The sequence below is a fragment of the Anabas testudineus genome, chromosome 19 (assembly GCF_900324465.2).
Source record: "Anabas testudineus chromosome 19, fAnaTes1.2, whole genome shotgun sequence".
NCBI classification, from domain to species: Eukaryota; Metazoa; Chordata; class Actinopteri; order Anabantiformes; family Anabantidae; genus Anabas; species Anabas testudineus.
This window is the reverse complement of record NC_046628.1, coordinates 18,030,204-18,055,826: the sequence shown is the minus strand read 5'-3', so window position 1 is coordinate 18,055,826 and position 25,623 is coordinate 18,030,204. Positions and strand designations below refer to the sequence as shown.

The 25,623-nt window shown below is 41.7% G+C and overlaps 4 protein-coding genes across 10 annotated transcripts; all 4 read left to right on the top strand.

The window, feature by feature from the left end:
* The first annotated feature begins 74 nt into the window (after positions 1-74).
* On the top strand, positions 75-24,599 carry asah2 (N-acylsphingosine amidohydrolase 2). 2 transcript variants are annotated; one of them, XM_026350708.1, is made up of 24 exons: positions 75-668; positions 1,844-1,985; positions 2,055-2,245; positions 14,645-14,745; positions 15,570-15,700; positions 16,142-16,239; positions 17,148-17,291; positions 17,517-17,693; positions 17,983-18,110; positions 18,188-18,265; positions 18,354-18,474; positions 18,885-19,010; positions 19,098-19,184; positions 19,450-19,554; positions 19,677-19,758; positions 19,901-20,016; positions 20,167-20,261; positions 20,789-20,828; positions 20,946-21,044; positions 22,839-22,934; positions 23,324-23,473; positions 23,929-23,985; positions 24,128-24,216; positions 24,349-24,599. In XM_026350708.1, exons 5-24 carry the CDS (start codon positions 15,571-15,573, stop codon positions 24,545-24,547), a joined length of 2,217 nt encoding a protein of 738 aa, XP_026206493.1. In that variant the 5' UTR covers positions 75-668; positions 1,844-1,985; positions 2,055-2,245; positions 14,645-14,745; position 15,570; the 3' UTR covers positions 24,548-24,599. The 2 variants fall into 2 exon arrangements, with proteins under 2 accessions (XP_026206493.1, XP_026206492.1); XM_026350707.1 differs by lacking the exon at positions 75-668 and having other exon boundaries at positions 681-1,985.
* On the top strand, positions 4,948-6,799 carry LOC113155955 (microfibril-associated glycoprotein 4-like). Its single transcript, XM_026350719.1, has 6 exons — positions 4,948-5,035; positions 5,137-5,292; positions 5,450-5,488; positions 5,585-5,681; positions 5,845-6,012; positions 6,337-6,799. Exons 1-6 carry the CDS (start codon positions 5,030-5,032, stop codon positions 6,588-6,590), a joined length of 720 nt encoding a protein of 239 aa, XP_026206504.1. The 5' UTR covers positions 4,948-5,029; the 3' UTR covers positions 6,591-6,799.
* LOC113155954 (microfibril-associated glycoprotein 4-like) lies at positions 4,956-12,616 on the top strand. 6 transcript variants are annotated; one of them, XM_026350716.1, is made up of 8 exons: positions 8,523-8,605; positions 9,118-9,203; positions 9,316-9,366; positions 9,485-9,640; positions 9,782-9,820; positions 9,917-10,013; positions 10,177-10,344; positions 11,626-12,616. In XM_026350716.1, exons 3-8 carry the CDS (start codon positions 9,361-9,363, stop codon positions 11,877-11,879), a joined length of 720 nt encoding a protein of 239 aa, XP_026206501.1. In that variant the 5' UTR covers positions 8,523-8,605; positions 9,118-9,203; positions 9,316-9,360; the 3' UTR covers positions 11,880-12,616. The 6 variants fall into 6 exon arrangements, with proteins under 6 accessions (XP_026206503.1, XP_026206500.1, XP_026206499.1 ...); XM_026350712.1 differs by having other exon boundaries at positions 9,479-9,640; XM_026350715.1 differs by lacking the exon at positions 9,118-9,203 and having other exon boundaries at positions 8,514-8,605.
* On the top strand, positions 12,678-13,724 carry LOC113156680 (microfibril-associated glycoprotein 4-like). Its single transcript, XM_026351926.1, has 3 exons — positions 12,678-12,691; positions 12,780-12,931; positions 13,576-13,724. Exons 1-3 carry the CDS (start codon positions 12,678-12,680, stop codon positions 13,722-13,724), a joined length of 315 nt encoding a protein of 104 aa, XP_026207711.1.
* Positions 24,600-25,623: the final 1,024 nt, after the last annotated feature.

The following is a 25,623-nucleotide window of genomic DNA, read 5'->3' as shown; positions in this document are numbered from 1 at the left end:
TGGATCCATATTATTGAAGTAAAATATTGATCTAAAATAATGAATCTTATCTGTTGATGACGTCCTTTAAACAGAGCAGAGAGTATTACTGAAAGAATGAACTTCATAAATACGTTTGTCTTTCACTTGTCCTCCATCAGAGCCGAGTCACGGCCCGTACAACTAACTCTGACACTGAGGCTGTAATAAAACAGCATTATGTGTGTGCTACAGTGCTTAATACTACTACTGCCTCTCAGCTGGACTGGATTCATCCTGTAAGTCGAGAGTAAGTGTAGAGTATTCTGTACTCTACACGCCACCCAGGAACCCCCCACACTGAAACCAGCAGACAAGTTTCTGTTGTGTGCTACATGGGTGAAAGAGAAACTCAATTTATATGTGAGAGCGTCTTTAGAAACTGTTTAACGTGTTGCAGATTTAAAATAAACCCCCTCCAGAACACAGGTCTTTAACCCAAAGTAAACGGTTACAGCAATCAGTGAGACCTCACCATGTGATGGGACGTCATGTGGGTTCAGTGCAATCCAGGGAAACACCCACTTAAAAACACACACAACGTTTCCGCTCGCAGCCGTTCAGCTTCGGGGATTAGAACAGCTGAGACAAATCGGAGCATCCAGCGACTGACATCGTCAGCTCACCTCAGCTGAACTCTGACACTGAAGGTAACTTATGATACACTAACTGCATTTGACTGGTTAAATGTTTCAGGACCTTCAAGGTGTTCAGTCACTGGTGATTCAGTTTCAATTGAAGTCATTAAAAATACAAAGGCTAATATCGAACAAAGCACCTTTCATTGGTGACAGATCCGATCCGGTTCTGCAGTGCCAACAGAACGTCCTGTTACCAAGTGTGACGGTGAAACGTCACATCTTAGCTGGGCGCACACATCTTTTCCTTCTGGCCAGATTCTATTTTACATCACTTTCAGTTGTGAACTTCATTTTAATGAGACCATAAGGTTGGACTCATTCCCAGTCCAGTCCAGTCCAGTTGGTTCTCAAGGTGACACGTTTAGAGCTGCCGCTGTTTGTATTGCTGCTGAGCATTTCTTCTAGCTGACACATCGAGTTGTAGACGGAGGTTCTGAAAACACAAAATGACAACGTGCTCTCTTCCGGCTGGTGTCGGTCTTCCTCCTCCTGCTGCCTCCACTGCTGAGCAGCTGCCTGCTCGTCCTCCCACTGGACCATTCTGAGGTCTATAGTCAGGACAAAAGCGGAGCCAGTGGAGTTGTCATGATTCCAGCTCCGCCTCCCTGTCTGTCCCTGCTTTCCTTGTTTTCTCCCTGTCAGGTGACCTGCTAATTACCAATTGTCTGCACCTGGTCTTCCCCTGTCCCTTTATTTGCAGGTCAGTCAGCTTCCTCTTTGCCAGATAGTTGTACTTCAACCTGTGAACAGCACTATCCAGCATTATCTTAAGATTGCTTTTTGGAAACGAACCCTGCCCGACCTGAAACCTTTCTCTGCCTGACTCCCCCCTAACTGTTTTGACCTGCCTCTGTTCTGCTCTTCGACAGCGTGAGTGTTTTCTGCCTGACCTGTTCCTGCTCCCCTCTGCCTGTGTCCCTGTTCTGTCTCTAAGTTGGATTCCCTTGTGTATGACCTGGACCGTCCCCTGACATCGTTATCAGTCTGTCGGATCTCTGTTTCTATATTACCTCTCAGTACTGACCTGGATTGTTGTTTGGACTTCGGATCTTGCCTCACGGACTATAATGCTTGGACTGCTTTTTGTGTGTGTGACCCTGGATTCGTCTCTTACTCTGCGCCTCGTCTTTCTGGAAACCTGTCACTGTTTTTGTTCACTAACCCACTGTGCTTTTGCCATTTAGCCTGTTCTCCAGATCATTCCTCCTCTGCTCCCAGTCAACATATGCCTCACTCTACTGTCGGCCATTTTGGAATCTACAACTCTTCCGTCTTCTCTCTGGTTCACTCCTCCCCGCTTCTCAGCCACAGCTCATCAGGACTTCAGTGAGTACTCAAAGATTCACATTACCCAAGATCCAGCCAGACTCAATTTAACTCTGTTTCCTCTCTTAGAACACCATACTCACCTGACGACAGCTCTGTTCGGCCGCAAGTCCCAACTTTCATCCACTGCATTATTATTGTCAAAACATTTCTTATCTCAGTTCTCTGGTCCTGTGTGGTCTCTGGCTATGGAGTCGGATCCTAGGCGCGTGACAGGAGTGAACACCATCTTACCCATTGGACCCACATCTGCTGTCCAGGTACCTCTGATACAAGACGCAGTTATTGTCATAATTGTGATAAAATAATTTATAGGTTCAAGACCTGAAAAACATGAGAAAAGACTGGACCCAAAAGAAAAACTAGTCTCACTCACGTAAACTGTGAAATGGGGGTAAAGAAAAGTCGAAGGTAAGCCTTCCAGAACAGATGGGGGCAGGAAAACACATCTAATGCAACACTAAAAGTTGACCTTTTTAAGACAAATACACTATCAAATGAAGTATCTGCAAATCAAAAACTAAGGTCAAGTTCAATGAAAAAGTGTCCAGATCTGCTCCTGGACACATACGTGGCCTCTTTCACTTCTCAAGACGCCCCGTGGAGAACAGGAGGTGAACAGATGAAGTTCAGTTAAAATCAACATGGGTTCAATCACATTAGATCACACTCTGCCAAAATAAAATGTGCTGTGCATGAAATCAAGACTGAGGTCATTAGTTGACACACAGCTCGATACTGAAACATACAGAGAGTCATGAAACTCCCTTTAAAAGATGAGAGTACCTCACTGACCTGCATGAAACTTGAGAATCTGGTCTGGAGAATCTCTTCCACCTGACTCTGACGAAACAGTATGAGCTGCTGGTCAACGTGGAGGACTTCAGTTCTCCATCGCCTCCGAGTGAGATGGCTGCAGACTGAACGAATCTGGATTCACTGACAGAGGAGCAGGAGGAAAAGTGAGGCTGGTATCAGTAACCTTCATCGGCTGTGCAGTGGAGAAAGTAAACCAACAATTCAACCTTTGGACCAGCACCAGTTCTTAGCAGTGCAGTTGTTTAAGTATTCAACAGGTAGTTTTGTTCAGTGTTCTGTGGTTTCAGTCTGTCTAATCCCAGACGGACTTGATAGGAGTGAGATCAGGACCCGTTTCTCCATCTGCTGCAGGACTCGTTCTTCATGTCTCTGATACTTTGACACTGGCTGTTTGAACTCTTCATGCTGCAGAATCAACTCGGGTCCAGTTGAAGCTATAACTTCTTGTGAAGGAGTTCTTACAACAAAATTCAACTAAATTCTTCAAGTATTAAGATTTTTCATGTTCAGTGTGTTTAGGATCAGGAAGCGTCTGTGTTACACGTTATTACACATTCTGATGTGGGGTGATGTTACACACAGTGATAATCTGGTAAAAGCTGCATTCAGTGCCAGAGGGGCGACTGCTCCTTTCAGCTGGAGGTGGACTGCAGCTGCTATAGCGCTCTGCCGACATCTGGATGTTTTGACGGTAGCTTCTGTCCCAGTGTGTTGCAGGGTTTGAAATGTACCATTTGACAAAGACCCAGTTTGCATAACCACAGGTTTTGAATGCTTCCTTGATGTGTTTGTGTTCCTTCTTCTTTCCCTCTGTTCGTGTAGGCACTAATCATTCTGACCCTTTAATGCTCTTTGTAAAATATTTTCAAAATAATAATCATAGAAGTTTAGGAAACAACTGTCTTCATCAATTCAACATTCAAAGTGCTGCTCGAAGTTGAAGTTTTTTTTTTTTTTAGTTATAGAACTGCTTTAAAAATCAGATCACTCTTTAGTTTCTGCAGGATTTATAGTGAAATAGAGAAAATACCAGAGGGTTCACAAACCTACTGTTACGAATGGACGGGACCAACGGGTACAAACAAAAAACAAGGGTTTATTATAACTCCCAGCCCAAAATGGGGAACACAGAAAAAAGACAAAGTAACAACACAAAGCGCTGCCGTGACGCAGGCAAAATACGAACAAAATAACCAACAAAAACATACAAAGTACCAACTAATAAATCAAGACACAAAAATACAAACGACAACTCACTAATTAGAAATTTAAAGTACCAAATGAAATTTAAAGTACCTGCCCAAGGCAGGAGAACATTAACAAACAAACAGGACAAAGTATCAACTAAAAAACGCTGCATAAACGCAGACAAAACAACACACAAACAAAAACAGAGCAGTTTCTGACGAACCTACAAACATACAGATGGACCAAAAGTGTGGAGCATATGGCACAAACAAAGTCCATGAACAACAACAAACCAGCACTGAATGAAAGGCTGAGGGGCTTATAAAGAACAGGGACGCACAGGTGAAATGAATCGGTCAGTAATGAGTCCAGAGAGTGGAGAAAGTCAATTTGTGGGTGTGGCAGGAGAGTGAGCAATGAACAAAAACAAAAGCAAACCCACAGACAGGGGCGAAGAGAGGAAGTGTAACACTTACAACACTTTTCATGACTCAATCCTATTCTTACTCAAATATGTACATAACCAGTGCTTCATGGAGCCAAAGGTACAGACACTACTGAGACAACTCTTTGTAATTTTCTGGAAAAAATCCAACTGTTCCCCAGAATGTTTAAGAAGCAGATCATAACCAAACCGAACCAAACTGTTTTAACTATTTTAACTGAGGATCTGAAGCGCTGAACGGTTGGTCCATCAAAACAAGACTTCTAAAGACGCCACCTTGGACCGTGTTGTTGAGTTTTTAATATATTGTGACATTTTTTAAATGAAATAAGTTGTTTTATCACAAAGTGAGTGAGTCCTCACAGTGAAGGAGGACAACACATTTAGGTTTCTTCAGTGTTACACAATCCATGAGTACTGTACACACACTGGAGGGTGTGGAGCAGGTTTTCCCCCATTTACCAAAGTGTTGTATGGTTGTGAAACAGCAGCTGCTCAGTCATGTGTCATCTTTGGAACATAAATACAGCTGAGAGACAGTGGACCCTCCACACGACTCACCGACTTTACATCAATCGGCTGAACTCTAACAATGAAGGTAGCTTTATGTTGCCAACGTCCTCAGCAGTGTCTCACTTTGTATTTGCAGTTTGTCCAATGATTCTATCAACACAAATGACAACATGTCCTCTGTTCCAGACGGTACCAGTCCTCTTCCTCCTGCTGGCTCCACTGTTGACCAGCTGCTCAGAGCTCTACAGACCAGTGGACTGCAGCGACATCCGTCAACGAGACAAGAGCTCACCCAGTGGAGTGTACACCATCTATCCTCTTGGAGAAAGGTCAGCTGTCCAGGTAAACTCCGTCCTGTCTGGGAGACAGGTTAATGTCTAGAAGAAGACGGTGTAAAGATGAGACCACAAGGACGGATTCTGACAGAATCACACTAACAAGTAGTTTGTAGTAGTGGATGTGGTTTTAGATCATAACTAATAAATGTGTGTGTGTGTAGGTGTACTGTGACATGGACTCATCAGGAGGAGGATGGACGGTGAGTATTTGAACTGAACATCAGTAAGAACACTTCCTGTTGGACTTTCACAATAAATCATCACCTTGTTGTCTGGAAACAACAACCTGTCCCCAGGTGTTCCAAAGGAGGATGGACGGTACAGTGAACTTCTACAGACCCTGGGATTACTACAAGTTTGGGTTCGGTGACCCTGCTGGAGAGTACTGGCTCGGTGAGACCTGAAACCAGACTGACTTGTTACTACATGAAATTCACTGTGTTTAAAATACATTCTGTTGTGAAAAACCACAAACAGGACGTTAAAATATATGTGTTCTATATTCTTGGAGTCAAAAACAAATAACTGCACTTTCTACATCTTTGTGTGTGTTCAGGTCTGGACAACATCTACTACCTGACAAACCAGAGAAAGTTCGAGCTGCTGGTTGACATGCAGGACTTTGATGGGAAAAAAGTGTTTGCTCGTTACTCCTCGTTCTCCATCAGTGGAGAGTGTGATGGATACAAACTGAATGTGACTGGATTCACTGATGGAGGAGCAGGTGGGTTATCAGGAACAGGTCCTATCCGTTTATCCAGGGGAGATCAGTCGGAAATGTCTGTACAGTATTTTTTAAAATAGGGACAAAAACTGTCAGAATGCAGAAACTTTAAAAACACATAAATGATAGATACGAGAAAACTGTTCCTGATCATTATCTTTTTATTCTTTAGCTGATATAAAGAACAACACATGTGTGAAACAATGATACTACACGTAAAATATTACCAGACCATGAAAATCACAACTTTTCCATCACTTTAGTATCGTCAGTAGTCGTAGTGTTACTAGAAGTAAAGTCGTTTTTCTGTAACTGTCTCTGTAGGAGACGGTCTGAGTGGACACAGTGGACAGAAGTTCTCCACCTTTGACAAAGACCAGGACACTTGGCCCAACAACTGTGCCAAATCATTCCTGGGGGCGTTCTGGTACAACGCCTGTCACGGTGCAAACCCTAACGGGGTTTATCGCTGGGGAGCTGATGGTACTCTCTTTGCTGTTGGAGTCTCTTGGTACCAGTGGAAGGGTCATGACTACTCCCTGAAGAGCATCAGCATGAAGATCCGTCCTGTGCAGTAAATGTCCAGGACAAACAGACAGCAGAAGATCTGACATGTTCTCTCTCATGTGTTCTGTAGAAAGACACAGACACAGTCTGAGTAGATGATGTTAAAGAGATCATAATAATTTCCATCTTAGCTAAAGTCCAGGTTCGACTGTGTGTGAGCAGCTGCTGATGTCTCAACGTCTGACAATAAATGAGAAGCTGATGTGATCTAATGTCTTCACTTTGTCTCTGTCTAATTCTCTTAATGAAATCAGTTCTGCAGCAGTTTAACATTTTGACATCTCTTATAAATCATCAAAACAGATTCTGAGCACGACCATTGTTCAAGGGTGTAAAATCCACTGGGGTTAAGAAAACTTCACTAGGTCCAAGTAGTTTTCCTTCCTAACATCACATCAAGCTCAGTGGTGATGTTTGACGTGTAATCTTCATTGTGAGGTGTTAAATCAACTACACTTAAAATGACACCATATCGTTGTAGTAGGTTCGACTGTGTAACAGAGCTCCCATGTTGTTAGGATGTCACATTTATTTTCATCATTCACCGTGATCATAATCTCTGGACCAGTTATTTGTAGCTACTATTGATGTGTGCACAGTAAAATAATTAATTTTTCTAGTATAAAGTTTCACTGGCACCAAATGTTACCTATAGCACAATATGCTAATCAGTACAACACTCATACTAAGGCACCAAACCTTCTTATCTCCATCAAAGTACCTCCTGCAGACACCTGTTGCACACCTCCCACTGGCACAAAGTGGTTAAACAATAGTTCAGTGCTGTACCAACCTGTACGTTGGGCGTGTCGGTCAACATACTGACTCCTACAGAGTGAAATTCTCCTTCTTTTGCTGCTTTGTACAGAACTCACCGTTTATCTTTCCCTGGCTGTTCTGTTGGAAGAAGGTCTGCGAGGGGTCTACATCAGAGGACAGCTTCTCAACCCACAGGGAGGTCCACTATTGTCCACCTGTCCGACATCGAGCCTGATCCAACTTCTGACACCAAGTTTCTGTCGAACTCAACAGAAGACAGGACTGAGTTATACAGCGCATCAATCTCAGGAGAGGGTTCAGCTAATGAACTCTGTCTTTCTTCATGGTCACAGTCAGACACACCCGACGCTGTGTTGTCTCACACTCTACCTCTCCGTGGTCAAAGGTATCTCTAGGCTGAAAACATGTCCCCCTGAGACATTAAATCAGAGCAAAGAAGGTTCCATGATAAGTAAAATATAACTTCTTCTTCAACAGAGAGATGATTTGCTGAATCCAGATAAAGATACTCAGCATATGCTGTCACCTACTCTCACCAACCACCGTTCCCTGTTAATGTCCATTGATCCTACCGTACAGGCATCGATGGGAGGTGTCCGTTCTGAGTGTCCTCTCGTGGAGACAGTTTGGACCAGAGGCTCGGGGAACAAACACCACAGCTTCAGCGGGGGTTCTGTATGTGGACAAAACATACAAGAACCTACCACTGGCATCTGTCCCACCTCAGTCGGACACTGTAGGAGTTCAGACCTTGTTACAGTCTCCACCTGACTTCCTGTCCTGACCATGTTTGGTTTACCCTGGATCCCAGTTCCCTTAATTGCATCCATGTTTCCTTCACCTGCATCTTTTCTATGAGCAGAGGAAACGTGCTTTTTGGAGACATGAGACTCTTTTTCTTGTTGTTGTTGTTGTTGTTTTTTATACAACTTGTTATACAGAAAGAAAAAATGATTTAATGTTCCAGTGAATTTAAAGAACTGCGTGTGAACAGGAACCTCATCAGGATCAAGTTCAGAGTGTGAGATGAACTCATACAGAAGGTCACAGGGTGGAGCAAACATAAGTAAAACTGGTTTCTGCTGATTCTGAGTAAAATCTGTGTGAGTTTGCATCTTTGAGGTTTTTCATAATGTTCACCCTGCTGTGACTCTGTGTCTCTGTAAATAGACGAGGTGAAGCTGTGAGAGTTGGACAGACTGTTCCCTCTGAGGGTGAAGACACGAAGTCTCTTCAGCTCCAACAGGTGAGTTCACACAGGTGAGCATCTAATTGAATTGAATAGGATTGAAATGATCTAATTGTATTTGGGTTTGTTAAGTACAATAATATTTTAATATTCTACTTTAGCTGATCCCAAGTCTGGAAGTTAACAGCGGAGCGTTTCACGGTGACTTGTAGAAAAACCAACAGGCTCCATAAAATGCGTTAGCAGTTAGATTTGAGATGGTTCTGTTGTGTCAGATTGGAACATTAAAATACGCTGCAGCTGTTTCCCCAGTTTCCTAAAACGTTATCCACTAAACACGATGACTGAAAAGGTTCAGTGAATAAAGTCTGGAAGGTTGGAGACCAGAAGAGTGACGTGACTCACTTTAATCTGCATCAGATAGGTTTTAGAGACATTGGAGACTATTTGTTGCAGCACTGGTTCTGGTGTGAATTAACGTCTAAATTCAATGAACAGAACAGATCAGATTTGATTTCACTGTGGTTCTTCCATTATTTGGTAGAATGATGTTTTTTACATTTGTTCAGAACGGAAACAGAAGTTCCTCTGCTGCTGTGAAAATGTGTTCAGTGAGGTTTTGTTTGTCCAGCTCAGAGGAAATGCTGACACATCAGTAAGTCAACTGAGTAAAGTGGTCAAATGTCAACTCTGGTAGTTTTGAATTCATACATCATCTGTTTCCTGTCATCTACTACATGTTTCTTCTTCTTTTACCATGTTTTCAGACTCATATCAGCAGTTTGATCGTCTGATTTCAGCAGAATCTCACAATGAAAGTGAGTTTGTCCAAAATGGGACTCTGTGAAGTTGCTTCTGCAGAGAACAACACATCAGTCTCTTTTCCTTGTGCCATGTGAGTTTTACTCTGGTAGATTTACCTCTTCTCTGTTCCAGACGGTACCAGTCCTCTTCCACCTGCTGGCTCCACTGTTGACCAGCTGCTCAGAGCTCTACAGACCAGTGGACTGCAGCGACATCCGTCAACGAGACAAGACCTCACCCAGTGGAGTGTACACCATCTATCCTCTTGGAGAAAGGTCAGCTGTCCAGGTAAACTCCGTCCTGTCTGGGAGACAGGTTTTTATTTAAAAGATGAGTTTGTCTTTGACAGAAGAACAGTTACAGATACTGTACAAGTCATAGTTTTACCATCAGCTGTTCGTAGTAAATAATAAATGTGTGTGTGTGTAGGTGTACTGTGACATGGACTCATCAGGAGGAGGATGGACGGTGAGTATTTGAACTGAACATCAGTAAGAACACTTCCTGTTGGACTTTCACAATAAATCATCACCTTGTTGTCTGGAAACAACAACCTGTCCCCAGGTGTTCCAGAGGAGGATGGACGGTACAGTGAACTTCTACAGACCCTGGGATTACTACAAGTTTGGGTTCGGTGACCCTGCTGGAGAGTACTGGCTCGGTGAGACCTGAAACCAGACTGACTTGTTACTACATGAAATTCACTGTGTTTAAAATACATTCTGTTGTGAAAAACCACAAACAGGACGTTAAAATATATGTGTTCTATATTCTTGGAGTCAAAAACAAATAACTGCACTTTCTACATCTTTGTGTGTGTTCAGGTCTGGACAACATCTACTACCTGACAAACCAGAGAAAGTTCGAGCTGCTGGTCGACATGCAGGACTTTGATGGGAAAAAAGTGTTTGCTCGTTACTCCTCGTTCTCCATCAGTGGAGAGTGTGATGGATACAAACTGAATGTGACTGGATTCACTGATGGAGGAGCAGGTGGGTTATCAGCAGACGTTTGAGTCCTGGCTGAAAGAAAAGAATATATTCTGTCTGTTGTTACTCTACACACACAACCACCATAGCTAATTTTGTCATGCATGGAAGATTCATCATTAACATGTACAAACTGGAATCTATCTGATAGATGTGATTTAAACCACTCTAGTGCTGTTCCTTTGATCCCAATGACAATGATCTGATCTAATATGGACGTGCTGATCAAAGGTAAGACGTCTTTAAGGAGTCTAGTTGGGATGGGATCTAAGAGACATGTTGATGGTTTAGAGGAATTAATTACTGAATTTAATTCAGAATGATCTACGGGGAGGAAGCAGTCTAAGTACGAGCGTGGTCTTGCAGATGAATCTAGAGTTTTTGTACAGTCCATGATGTATGCAGGGAGGATCTGATCAATTTTTTCTCTAATAGAAGAAATTCATGAAATCATTGCTGCTGAGAGTTGACGGAATACTAGGCTCAACAGAGCTATGACTCTTTGTCAGCCTGGCTACAGTGCTGAAAAGAAACCTGGGGTTGTTCTTATTTGCCTCTATTAATGAGGAGTGATATGAAGTTCTAGCTTTACGGAGGACTTCTTTATACATTATTAAACTATCTTTCCAGGCTAGGCAATATTCATCTAAATTGGTGGAACGCCACCTCCTTTCCAACTTACGTGATTTCCGCTTTAAGCTACGGATTTGTGAATTGTACCATGGAACTAACTTCCTCTGACTCACTAGTTTCTTTTTCAGAGGAGCAACAGTATCAAGTATTGTTCCAAGTGAAGCAGCAGTACTATTAACAAGATAGTCCACTTGTGCTGGAGTAATGTTGAAATAACTGCCTTCCTCTGTGTTGGTACATGGCTCTGAAATAAAAGATGGACAGTTTAGCGCTCAGTTTGTCTTGGGCTGTGATTGGGCCGAGTCTGAGGTGGGACTGTGACACGTGAATTCTTCCTGACATCAGGAAGGTGAAGGATTCTGAACGGAGGATCAGACTAAACAACTAAAGTGGATGTTTAACATACTCAGTGTGTCTACATGCAGCCTAGAGACATAGAAATGAACAGAAATGTCCCAAAAGTGCATTTGTAGTTTGGATTTAAAGGAGACCTTTAAATAATTGTACAGCCACAGTGGTGATGGGACGATTTCAGTTTTAACAGTTAATGGAAACTATGGAGTGTTTATAAAGTTAGTTCTAGTAGTTGTACTTGTAGTAAAGTTGTAGTAGTATCATTAATGTTGTGACTAAACATTTGTGTTTCTGTAGGAGATGCCCTGGCTCCTCACAATGGACAGAAGTTCTCCACCTTTGACAAAGACCAAGACCCTGATTCCAGAAACTGTGCCAGATTATACCTGGGGGCGTTCTGGTACAACAAGTGTCACACTGCAAACCCTAACGGGGTTTATCGCTGGGGGACTGATGTTACTCTCTTTGCTGTTGGAGTCTCTTGGTACCAGTGGAAGGGTCATGACTACTCCCTGAAGAGCATCAGCATGAAGATCCGTCCTGTGCAGTAAATGTCCAGGACAAACAGACAGCAGAAGGTCTGACATGTTCTCTCTCATGTGTTCTGTAGAGAGACACAGACACAGTCTGAGTAGATGATGTTAAAGAGATCATAATCATTTCCATCTTAGCTAAAGTCCAGGTTCGACTGTGTGTGAGCAGCTTCTCAATAAATGAGAAGCTGATGTGATCTAATGTCTTCACTTTGTCTCTGTCTAATTCTCTTAATGAAATCAGTTCTGCAGCAGTTTAACATTTTGACATCTCTTAAATCATCAAAACAGATTCTGAGCACAACCATTGTTCAAGGGTGTAAAATCCACTGGGGTTAAGAAAACTTCACTAGGTCCAAGTAGTTGATCTTTAGAAACAACACGCTGCTGTCATATGAAGAAGGATGAGGTGACTGTGTAAAAATAATCTATCACACAGTGATAATCTGTTAAAAGCTGCATTCAGTGTCAGAGGGGCAACTGCTCCTTTCAGCTGGAGGTGGACTGCAGCTGCTACAGCGCTCTGCTGACATCTGGATGTTTTATCAGTAGCTTCTGTCTCAGTGTGTTGCAGGGTTTGAAATGTACCATTTGACAAAGACCCAGTTTGCATAACCACAGGTTTTGAATGCTTCCTTGATGTGTTTGTGTTCCTTCTTCTTTCCCTCTGTTCGTGTAGGCACTAATCATTCTGACCCTTTAATGCTCTTTGTAAAATATTTTCAAAATAAAAATCATAGAAATTTAGGAAACAACTGTCTTCATCAATTCAACATTCAAAGAGCTGCTGGAAAAGTTAGTGAACTGAAATTCAACATGGATTTGTCCAAGTTTTCAAACAAATAACTTTTTTAGTTGTAGGAAGAAAATCGAAAATACGAAAATCAGATCACTCTTTAGTTTCTGCTGGATTTATAGTGAAATAGAGAAAATTCCAGAGTTCGAGCTGCTGGTCGACATGCAGGACTTTGATGAGAAAAAAGCGTTTGCTCGTTACTCCTCGTTCTCCATCAGTGGAGAGTGTGATGGATACAAACTGAATGTGTCTGGATTCAGTGATGGAGGAGCAGGTGGCTTTGAAAGAAATGACGCTGATGATACTGGTAGAAGTTCATAAAAGAGGGAGAAAAGAGATATTACCCAGAAATAAATGCTCCTCTTCATTAGCACCCTCCACTCTCCACCATCATGGGATGTGAGTGGGTGGATGATTCTGTCCAGTAACGTAAACACACAGTAAAGGTGCAGTCCGTATACCATTTATCATTTACCATAGCAGGAGAGGATAGGATCTCTGCAGTGTAGATGATGATGTTGGTGGAGTAAAGTAACAGATGTGGAAAATGAAATATGTGATCGGAATCTGCCAGAAGGCCGTGGTGACGACAGATGAATAACTGTTCATACAGAACTAGGAAAAAATGAATCAGTCTATTAAACTTTCAACTATTAAAAAGATTCTGCACGAACGGTTCAGTAAAAGGAGACGCTCCTGTACTCGCTGATGTCCTGCAAATGTAAAGCAGTTATGACAAACAGCCATTCTGTCATGTTCTTCTAATTTGTTAGGGCTAACAGGTAACACCAGGTAACCCTAACATGCATGTCTTTGGATGGTGGGAGGAACCCACACAGAACCATGCTAACCGCTACACCACTGTGCTGCCCCCAGTACATTTCTCTAGAAATAATGATTGTACCCTTCTCTGTGTAGGCGACAGTCTAAGTGGCCACAGTGGACAGAAGTTCTCCACCTTCGACAAAGACCAGGACACTTGGCCCAACAACTGTGCCAAATCATTCCTGGGGGCGTTCTGGTACAGCAGCTGTCACGGTGCAAACCCCAACGGGGTTTATCACTAATCTCAAATGAACCTTCAAATAAAAAATCTATTTAAATACAACAAGAATCATCTCAGTGCACTTTAAGTAGGGAGGGAAGACAGAAGTACAGAAGTACAGTGAAAACCCAACAACCCCCTGAGCAGGACTAGGAGTGGTGGAGAGAACCAGGCTCAGGGTGGGCGACCATCTGGCTCAACAGGTTGGGGTGAACACCAGGCAGTTTGGTGGGTCCAGTGACAACACACTGGAAACATACAGCTCATTTCAGGTTTATAAGAAAACTGTTTCTGTACCATGAATATTAACAGTTCCCATAAACAGAGAGACGTGTTTGATGGAGGTTTGACAGTCTGATGTGGATCATTCTCTGCTGTTCACTGAAAATAAGTGAGAAGCTGAGCAGAAGCTGAGCTCCTGTCCTCACTTTCCATCTTCTCTGCTGCACCCTAGAGGTCGTAGTGACAAAACACATGTTCAGAACATGAAGCGTGAGTGTCGTTGTTGGTGTTGTGTTGACTGTTCCTTCGGAGTGGGCTTTCTTGTTGTGTTCTGGGTGAGAAGCTTCAGGGCTGCAGTGGAGAGAGGGAAACAGCTGTGGTTTGTTCTCCTGTGAATACAAGCGGATGGATGTGGTTTAATACTGACATCAACAGACTGACGTAGATCACTGTCTTACATGTCCACTATAGTTCTGTGATCACTGAGCAAACTCCACTTCCTGATCAAGGTCATGTAACATGGTGAAAAGCAGCTAAGTGGGTTGAGACAGTTTTATCAGCTGCTGTTTCCAAGAATGAACCTGAACTGTGTGATATCAGCAGTAATTTATTGTGTGTAACATCAGTTTTATCTGTAACAACTGATCAGAATCTCTGATCTATGATGTGTGGACCTTTACCTGCAGCCTCCCCTCCCTCCTCCTCTCCATTGTTTATCAGCCAGATAACAGCTGAACTGCTGTGGTCAGCGACTGGATCTGATCAGTCAACAAACACTTCCACTGCCGGGTTTCACACGTCGGGAGCTCCACGAGCTGAAGGTGAGTACGATCGTTTCAGATTTTAACTCTGAACTCAGGTCTGTTTGGAGGTTCGTGACTGTGATCGGCTGGAGGTCAGGTCTCTACAGGTGACAGGTGAACTCACTGTGATCACTGAACAAACATCAGGGCTAGGAGGATTCACATTGTTCTGGATCTTTACTCATGTCAGGTTGTGAAGTGTGGGGACGGGTTCACAGAGAACCTCGTACCAAACCATTTAATATATGTATTCAGCGGCGGTTCTGGGATTTCATCCCTGGAGGGCTCACTCAGTGGACGCCCACATTCAGGGAGGGCAGAATACACAGAACAGCAAAGAGAAGAAACAGAAATCTCTTGGATCACTTTTTAAATTATTGTCATTTTTATTTTAAAAAGTAAAAATAATACTTTGATGATGAACTAACAGCTTTTGTCTCATCTCACTGTTACTGAGACTAGATATAAACATATGTTCACTCACTAAAACAGTTTCAACACTGATGCTGAAATATTGTTTCTAATCAACCGTCAGTGTTTAAGACCTGATGGTTGATTAAACACAATACTGAGGACGCGTTTGTTGTTCACTCACCTTCACTCTGGTTCTTTTTACTCTTACTAATTACTTTAATTCTGGCTGAAGAAACGACACAGGTTCTTTTGAAATGTGAAGAACTGCTGTGAAGTGACTTTTCTCTCCTCCGACTGTTTTCTTCTCCACAGTGACAGAATAATTGAATAATTGAAAAATTGAGTTACATTTTTAATAATTCTAAGTGGTGGTCAGAACATTAATGATCAACTGATCAAGGACCTCGTCTGTGTTTTCTGATCGACAGGATGGCGAAAAGAAAGTCTGCGTGCTGTGGTTTGTCCGCTCTGGAGGCTGCGCTGATCGTCCTGTTCATCCTGATGACGGCCGTGTGTGTGACACTGATCACACTGATTGTTATCTGGAAAACACACACAGGTGAAAACACACACACACACACTCCATAACATTTATACCTTCAAAATTAATTTACAATTTGACAATTTTACAATAAATGCTGAAAACTTTATGCAGGTTTAGATAAAAAATGAAACTATAAACAGTGTTTATGAGGATCCACTCAGAGGACGCTGAGAGACAGTGGGGTTGAGTTTTGACGATAGTAATAAAAATACTGTTACTGGGTACTACTGTGATAATATACTCTCAGTACTCGGGAACCTTTTTCTAGATCAGCAGAGAGTCCACTTTAAATGAGTCATTGAACAAAGGACATTCTGTTGATTTTAAAGGTAAAAGTTCCTTCATCCAGTAATGACCACAGACCTGTAGCTGTCACAAAACAGTGGAGACAACACATTTACAGCACCTTCATAACCACAAAATAAATAAATCAACAGTTACTCATCTCTGCTCCAGATCCAACACCCCCTCCCAGTCCAGAGCCGCAGCATGACCCCTACCTGATCGGCGTGGGTCGAGCCGACTGCACCGGGCCACCGGCTGAAATCCCTCTGGTCGGTACCAAACACTAAACTGATGCTGCGATCACTGTGTTTTTTACTTGTTGCTGCTTTGGGCTAAATGTCATTAGCGGGAAATCAAACTCCAAAGTCTGCAGCGGAGGGCAGGAGTTCGTGTCTGACTGGGTGTGTTGAGTGTGATAATCTTTATGGTGTCTGCATTCAGAGGACCATAAAGCCTCAACCTGGATGAATAAAGAAACAGAATACGCACAAGAACCTTAATGAAGCACAGACACACTGAGATCCGTACGTCCAACAGCTGTGCTGCTGATCCCTGACGCTCTCAGACCACCTGGAGCTGGTCTCAGATGATGAACTAGAGGCAATTCAGTCCCAAATGAATCAGTAACCAACTCCACACAGGTTCTTATGGCAGGTTCAGACCAGCACCTGGTTTGGTCTGATCACCAAGAGCAATTTGGAGTTCAGTTCAAATTTTATTTTAAGCACCAAATTACCTCAAGGCTCTTTACAGTGTTGAAGGTTTAAGACCTTACAGAGTATATCTGTATAGAGAATTATATAGAAACCCAACAACCCCACTGAGCAGCACCAGGAGACAGTGGAGAGGAAAAACTTCCTTTAGAAGAAGAAACCGGGCTCAGGGTGGGCAGCCAAGATGATGGAGATAAACTGTTCATGATTATTTAGTTTGAGCCTGGATTTATCTGCAACTTGTTTCACATAGAAAAACACACTGAAGTTAGAAAGGAGTTCGGTTCACGTGTCCTGTTCCTCGACTGTTTCATCATCATCACTGATCCACAGCCGCCAGGAGCTGATCCCGGAGGATTCAGCTGCTTTGACCTGTAGCAGTTTGACTCTCTGAACCCAGCTGTCTTGAATCATGAATATTTCAGTTCAGTTGATCACCCAGTTGTTGATCTGTGTGTGTTTAGATGGGTTATGCAAACCCCCAGCAGACGGCTGCAGGCATACACACGCGTCTGTACAGCCGAGCCTTCATCGTCGACGACGGGAGGCGGAGAGTCGTGTTCGTCACTGTAGACATAGGAATGGTATCTCAGAGGCTACGATTGGAGGTGAACACACACACACGCACACACTCACTTCCTGAAGACTCAAGTCTTTAGTAATAACCACTGCTAATTCTAATCCCAATCCTTAATTTATCATAATCTTCTTTAACATTTTTACCGGTAAAATGTCTTCAGTGTTAACAGATGTTAACCAGTTCCAGGTTCAGGACTGGAATCTAACCTTTAGTACCAGGATTACACCTGAATCTTTTGTTTGCATGTGTGCAGGTCCTGCAGGCGTTGCAGATGAAGTACGGGGACCTGTACCGGCAGGACAACGTGGTTCTGAGCGGGACTCACACTCACTGTGGACTGGGTGGATATTTCCAGTACACACTGTTCATGATGACCAGTAAAGGCTACATCAAGGAGTCCACCCAGCCACTGGTCAATGGCATCGTCAAGGTGTGTATGAGATTAGTTGGAGGGTAAAGAACACAGCAGAGCTTCAGAACTAAAACACATAAATAACTTCAAAACCTAATATTTACACCAGGATATTACCACATTTTCTCCCATAGACTCAATATAACCTGAAACCTTCTCTTTTATTTACTCTATATTCTCCTGATGCAGCTCATTGTAACATGAGGTCATATTTAAGAAGGTAAATCTTCCAGGGTTTAGACACAGGCCATCTTAACAGTAATGTCTACAAAGCCTGTAAGAATACATGTAAACTTGTCTTTTCCAGAGTATAGACATAGCCCATCGTAACATGAAGCCAGGCAGGATTTTCAGGAATCGAGGAGATCTGGACGACAGCAGCCTGAACAGAAGTCCTCACTCCTACCTGAACAACCCAGAGGACGAGAGACACAGGTACGCGATGACACGGAGAGGAGGTTGAATAAGTTTCTTCCAGTTACAACCCCGTGTCCAACTCTTGATCTCTTCAGGTACAAGTGGAACACAGACAAACAGGTGGTGGTGCTGAAGTTCACTGATCTGGACGGAGATGGGATCGGTATGATCAGGTAAAAGCAGGTTCCTGTGTTTGAGCCTGAGTCTTAACCTTCCTTCACATCACACTGTGACCATGAGTATGACTCTGTCCCTCCTCAGCTGGTTCGCCGTCCACGCTGTCAGCATGAACTACACCAACCGGATGGTGAGCAGCGACAACATGGGCTACGCTTCCTGTCTGCTGGAGCAGGACAAGAACCCCGGAGAGCTACCTGGGCAGGTAGTTCAAGGTCAACCTTTAAATAGTAAAAAAGCTAGTATAAAAGTCCCATTTGTTCTGCAGACTGCTGAAAATGTGACAAAAACATTTGTAGTGATGAATAAAAATTAACATCTAGTAGAGTAAAAAGTAAAAGTACCATGAGATGGAAATACTGCACCTCAAATGGTACTTAAATACAGTACTTGAATAAATGTAATCAGCTATTTACGACCCTGCTAAAACATGCCGCTGCTGATAATATGATGATGATACCTCCTGGGCCTCATCCCATCAGAACAGACGAAACAGTAAATCAGCAACCTCACCAACAAACTTCACGTTTACCTTTTTTTAATATGAACCTTCCTAACGTGAGGATGTAAACGGGCCTGATGACAGTAATAACACGGGAACTTGTTGTGTCTCAGGGAGGTTTCGTCGCTGGTTTCTCCTCCAGTAACCTCGGGGATGTTACTCCAAACACCAAAGGACCTCACTGTGCGAACACTGGACTTCCCTGTGACTACCTGAACAGCTCCTGTCCTGTAGGAGGGGTAAGCGTGCACACACACACACACACACACACACACAGTCATACCATATAGTGATCAGACATTAAACAGTACGTCTGTGTCTGTCAGACCAGAATGTGTCAGGCGTACGGACCTGGAGACGACATGTTTGACAGCACAAGGATCATTGGGCACAAGATCTACAGCAAGGCCAAGGTACCTGTCTGTCTGCTTCATCAGTAACACGTGCAGTCAATTAAGTGTGTTTCTGTCACATTTCAATAAAGTAAAAACACCACACAGGACAGTACAGGTTAGTGTAAGTGTAAGAATGTCATGTACAGTACTGGGATCACCTACATCGTGGGAACATGCTCCTATTGAAGAATAAAAATCGTGTCCCCACGGTAAACGTGCAGTGATACAGTTGAAGGAAATAAAGTTCAAAGTTAAACTGTGTTTGTGGTGCTGCCCCCTGCAGGAGCTCTATGCAAATGCAGTGGAGGAGGTGACCGGGTTCCTCCACTCTGCTCATCAGTGGGTCAACATGACTGATGTCACTGTCCAGATCAATGCTACACACACGGTCAGTAAGAGCCACAGGGATTATGGGAAATGGTGTTTAGAAAAAGAGGTTCTTTGATTTTAATGTATTTACTGTGTGTGTGTGTGTGTGTGTGTGTGTGTGTGTGTGTGTGTGTGTGTCAGGTCAGTACATGTAAACCAGCTCTAGGTCACAGCTTTGCCGCTGGAACAATAGATGGAGGAGGAGACCTGAACTTCACTCAGGGTGATTCTACTGCCTCTCTGCTCACCTCCTGCGATCACTCTGCTGCTCTGCAGCTCATGTGAACATATGTGTGTGTGTGTGTGTGTGTGTGTGTGTGTGTGTGTGTGTGTGTGTGTGTGTGTGTGTGTGTGTGTGTGTGAAGGTGCTGTGGAAGGCGACCCGTTCTGGGATGGGATCAGAGACCTCGTCCTTGGCAAGCCGTCCAATCAGACGCAGGAATGTCATCACCCCAAACCGATCCTGCTCAGCACCGGGGAGGTGATCCGACAGCTTGAACTGTCATTAAACAAATCTTCACCTGTCTCTTCTAGTGCTGACCGGTTGTAGACGGTGTGTGGTGTGTGTTCACTCAGCGCTGTTGTTTGTGTGTGTGTGTGTGTGTGTGTGTGTGTGTGTGTGTGTGTGCAGATGAACTGGCCTCTGCCCTGGCATCCTCAGATTGTTGATGTCCAGATCATCACCATCGGATCAGTGGCTGTCGTAGCTGTTCCTGGAGAGATGACGTAACAAAGTTTTACTAGTAGTTGTTACTAGTACTAACAGTAATTCTGCCGAGGGTATTAGTACTGCGATCTGTCCTCGCACCACTTGTCAGCTGGGATCACCTCCAGCCCTGCTGTAACCAGAGTACAGCGAATATATATGTGTATATACCTGATGGCTGGATGGAATATTTCACCTGATAGTACTGATGATACTACTGCTAATATTACTCATACTATTGCTAACAGATAATACTACTAGCAATACTACTCATACTGCTCACTGATGACACTACTGTTATTACTATTTGTAGTATTCTTATCTTCTATTAATACTACTTGTTATTGTTTTTATTACTACTATTACTACTGTAATCATACTACGAGTAACTCCGCTGATTATATTACTACTAACATTCTGACTATTATTACAGTTACAGTTAGTAACAGTTAGTTACAATTAGTAATACTAACTATACTACAGTTAGTATTACTGATAGTCTTACTACTAACTACATGAGTTGTTGTTTCCTCGCCCTCTTTACCAGCACCATGTCAGGGAGGAGGTTAAGAGAAGCTGTCCAACAGGTAGAAACAACACGACTACAAACATCTACACTCCTGAACACTTCCAACACATCACAGGATACATGTAATACTGCGTAACATTACTGTGTTTATGTACTTTATGTTGTACTGTGTTAGGAGCTGGAGTCGGAGGGGACGTTCAGGGACACTGAGGTGGTGATTGCTGGTCTGAGTAACGTGTACACTCACTACATCACTACCTACGAAGAGTACCAGGTACACGTCAACGAAAATAAAAGAGGATCAGGATGAAACTGTTTATTCATTTAACCTGAACACGATAATCAGTGATGAGTTGATAATATTTAATATTAGATAATCAGTGATGAGTTGATAATAACTAATTATTAGATGATCAGTGATGAGTTGATAATAACTAATTAATAGATGATCAGTGATGAGTTGATAATAACTAATTATTAGATGATTAGTGATGAGTTGATAATAACTAATTATTAGATGATCAGTGATGAGTTGATAATAACTAATTATTAGATGATCAGTGATGAGTTGATAATAACTAATTATTAGATGATCAGTGATGAGTTGATAATAACTAATTATTAGATGATTAGTGATGAGTTGATAATAACTAATTATTAGATGATCAGTGATGAGTTGATAATAACTAATTATTAGATGATTAGTGATGAGTTGATAATAACTAATTATTAGATGATCAGTGATGAGTTGATAATAACTAATTATTAGATGATTAGTGATGAGTTGATAATAACTAATTATTAGATAATCAGTGATGAGTTCATAATAACTTATTATTAGATAATTAGTGATGAGTTGATAATAACTAATTATTAAATGATCAGTGATGAGTTGATAATAACTGATTATTAGATGATCAGTAATTTGTTGATAATAACTAATTAATAGATAATCAGTGATGAGTTCATAATAACTAATTATTAGATAATCAGTGATGAGTTCATAATAACTAATTATTAGATGATCAGTGATGAGTTGATAATAACTAATTATTAGATGATCAGTGATGAGTTGATAATAACTAATTAATAGATAATCAGTGATGAGTTGATAATAACTAATTATTAGATGATCAGTAATTTGTTGATAATAACTGATTAATAGATGATCAGTGATGAGTCGATAATAACTGATTATTAGATGATCAGTAATTTGTTGATAATAACTAATTAATAGATAATCAGTGATGAGTTTCATTATACTAATGATGAAAGATCAGTGATAATTGATAATAACTGATTATTAGCTTGGATCAATATTTTTTATAATAACTAATTAATAGATAAGCATGATGAGTTCAGATAATACTAATTATTAGATAATCATGTATTCATAATAACTAATTATTAGATGATCAGTGATGAGTTGATAATAACTAATTATTAGATGATCAGTGATGAGTCGATAATAACTAATTAATAGATGATCAGTGATGAGTCGATAATAACTAATTAATAGATGATCAGTGATGAGTCGATAATAACTGATTAATAGATGATCAGTGATGAGTCGATAATAACTAATTAATAGATGATCAGTGATGAGTCGATAATAACTAATTAATAGATGATCAGTGATGAGTCGATAATAACTAATTAATAGATGATCAGTGATGAGTCGATAATAACTAATTAATAGATGATCAGTGATGAGTCGATAATAACTAATTATTAGATGATCAGTGATGAGTCGATAATAACTTATTATTAGATAATTAGTGATGAGTCGATAATAACTAATTATTAGATGATCAGTGATGAGTTGATAATAACTAATTATTAGATAATTAGTGATGAGTTGATAATAACTAATTATTAGATAATCAGTGATGAGTTGATAATAACTAATTATTAGATAATTAGTGATGAGTTCATAATAACTTATTATTAGATAATCAGTGATGAGTTCATAATAACTTATTATTAGATAATTAGTGATTATCCAAAGAGTTGATTATTTTTAGCAGAAACTGTTCCTCTACTTAACGATTTATTACCTGTGTTTCAGGTGCAGCGGTACGAAGGAGCCTCCACTATCTACGGCCCGCACACGCTCAGTGCCTACCTGCAGAAGTTCAGAGGTCTTGCTAAAGCCATCGCACAGGTGTGGATCATACCTGGAACTGTATCTATAATAATCACAGTGATGACATGAAAAGAGCAGCATACAAAGGATGGACTTGAATGTATCATGGCTACAAAGCCTCTTCATAAAGCTGGTTTTAGGACAACTAGGGATGCTTGACTTGTTTTCTGCAACATCTTTTATAGTTAGTGGTAAATAAAACCTAAAACACTGAGTTTTACTGACTGAAACAACCAAAAACAGGGACTGAAACAATAACCATCCATAAATCTATCAGTAATACAACGTCCACCAATATGTAGCTGTTTGTGTTGCACTATTGTGACAGAGTTAAAGCTCAGTGTGTCTCATCACTGTGATTCTTCTGTTACTGGACAATGACGAGCTGCGTGTTATTGTGTTTTCAGGACAGAGTGTCGGAGCTGCCGCTCGGCCCTCAGCCTCCCTTCTTTAAGGAGCATCTCCTCAGCTGGATGCTTCCAGCACCAGTTGACAAAACGCCACAGAACACCAGCTTTGGAGATGTCCTGGAGCAGGTTTACCCCGTCTATAGACAGGTAGGACACATAGTCACCATCTGGTCTGTCTCTGCTCACACTGCTCTGTGGGGTTCCTCAGGGCTCAGTACTCAGTACAGTTTGTTTCAGTCGGAAGTTGCAAACCCACTAATTAAGTTCACTTATTAAGTCTTGTTGTAGCCTTCATTGAATCATGCTGAGCTTCTCTTTGATCAGCCTGATGGTTTACCGTGGTGAACAGGGCTCTCTAACCTGTCTGCAGCTACACAGCCCCATACGCAGGGATGGAAGTGATAAATTACATTTACCCTTGTAGTTAGCCAGTTCATTAGAACCACCTCCTAATACTGTATAACACACTCCAGCATGGTGGAAACCAAACATTACGAACATAAAGTACAGACTTCACCTTTAAAAACAGAAACTCTAACCTTGTTGAGGTTGAACTCCTAATAAAGTGAATATAAACTGAAGTCATTTCGTCTACTTTGCAGGGGGATGTCGTCTCGGTCACATTTGTAGCAGGAAACCCCAGACATTCAGGAGACATTGTAAGACCTGAAAACTGCCTCTTTTCTCTTCTTTGTATTTGTTTTTGTGTCCATGTTTGTCTCTTGGTTCAGTCTCTGTAGTTAACGTCTTTAAGAGTGAGGAAAAGGATGAGCTAACTTCCTGTCTTGTTACATGTTGTAGAGAGATAAAACTTTTGTTACTGTGGAGATTTATGACAACAGAACTGAAACCTGGGAGATCGTCCATACAGATGCATCATGGGAGACGAGGTAGGATTAGTACTCTTAGTAAACTTCACTCTGAACTGTACAGGACTTAAAAAGTAAATTCAAATACAAACCACATGCCAGCTGTCCCACTGAGAGCAACCTTCAAGACTTAAATCCCGTCTCTTGATGCAGGTTTCACTGGCTGAAGGGTTCAAACCAGCAGAGTAACGCCACGATTGAGTGGCACATTCCTTCGTCAGCCCCCAGCGGCTCGTACAGGATCAGACACTTTGGACACTACAAACAATGGAAAGGTCTTCAACAAGTCATCACTGCGTACGAAGGAGCGTCTGAGGTCTTCAGAGTCGCCTCCAGCTTTTACTCTCACTGATGTCAAAAACGACGAAAGAAATACAAAGATCATTAACTGTGTCCAACAGAGAGGTGGGGGGGGGGGACGACTAATCAAGCAGATCAAATTGTACAAGTTGTAAAAATGTTAATACCTACAAAATAAATGAAAACCAGTGATAACGTGCTGTATTAGTATCAAAAATATTTATTTGAACCTTGTAAATATAGAAATGTATCAGGCTAAACCAGATTTGCACAACACAGGGACACTTTTCTTCATCCAGTCCATTATTCACTGTCAAGCAAGAGTAATGTTGAAACACTGACGTGCACTGAGAGGCAGCATTCAACAGTTCAGGGCAGAAAACCAGCAGATTTAAACTTACTGAGACACGACGACACATTTTACAACATGAAACATTTCATCCCTTCGTGTTTTCATATTACTGATATGATGAAATCATGTTCATTTACATCCATGACATGGACCGACACAGGCTTCTGTTAGGTGAGGTCCCCTCTCTTTTGAATCAGACTCTGAGAGGACAGTAAAAACACACACAGGTGGTTTGGTTTTGTTAATCTGCAGATTACAGAGAGTACACTGAACTCACGCTTGTCACTCGTTTGTCTTTTGGTTGCTGAGTCTGCACTTTAAAGCCCTTTCCTACAACTCACATTCAGCAGAGACACCACAGAGATGATTTCCTTTTCTAACAGCGCTGTGGTGTCTCAGGCTGTGTGGATGTGAATATCTCAAACTGTAATGTGCTGTTTTTGTTCCATCTACAGAGGCTGACTCTCTAAATATAGGCCACACTACATATCAGCAGTAGAATGTGGATAAAAATCAATTCTCTTTTTCAACATAAAGTGCTATGGCATGAATACAAATACGTTTCTCCACAATATTTCATGCTGTTTCATATATAATATGCTGATAATGATAATCTGTACATTGCATCTTTGTTCCAAAGGTTTCTCATCTCTACTCAAGACACTGAACCTCACCAGCTGTTTAGGTTTATGTTGATTTTACATTTCTGAAAGCAGAGCACTCGTTAACCTACAGTAAAGTGTTGCGTCTGCACTTACTGATATTAAAAGTTTAGT

Coding starts and splice junctions, on each gene's coding strand:
- LOC113155955 (XM_026350719.1), top strand. Junction 5,489..5,584: donor CATCAGGAGGAGGATGGACG/GTGAGTATTTGA, acceptor ACCTGTCCCCAG/GTGTTCCAAAGGAGGATGGA. Junction 6,013..6,336: donor ATTCACTGATGGAGGAGCAG/GTGGGTTATCAG, acceptor CTGTCTCTGTAG/GAGACGGTCTGAGTGGACAC.
- LOC113155954 (XM_026350714.1), top strand. Junction 9,641..9,781: donor GAGAAAGGTCAGCTGTCCAG/GTAAACTCCGTC, acceptor GTGTGTGTGTAG/GTGTACTGTGACATGGACTC. Junction 10,014..10,176: donor TGCTGGAGAGTACTGGCTCG/GTGAGACCTGAA, acceptor GTGTGTGTTCAG/GTCTGGACAACATCTACTAC.
- LOC113156680 (XM_026351926.1), top strand. Junction 12,932..13,575: donor ATTCAGTGATGGAGGAGCAG/GTGGCTTTGAAA, acceptor TTCTCTGTGTAG/GCGACAGTCTAAGTGGCCAC.
- asah2 (XM_026350708.1), top strand. CDS start 15,571: ATGGCGAAAAGAAAGTCTGCGTGCTGTGGTTTGTCCGCTCTGGAGGCT. Junction 20,017..20,166: donor TCCTGCTCAGCACCGGGGAG/GTGATCCGACAG, acceptor GTGTGTGTGCAG/ATGAACTGGCCTCTGCCCTG. Junction 23,986..24,127: donor CCAGACATTCAGGAGACATT/GTAAGACCTGAA, acceptor TACATGTTGTAG/AGAGATAAAACTTTTGTTAC.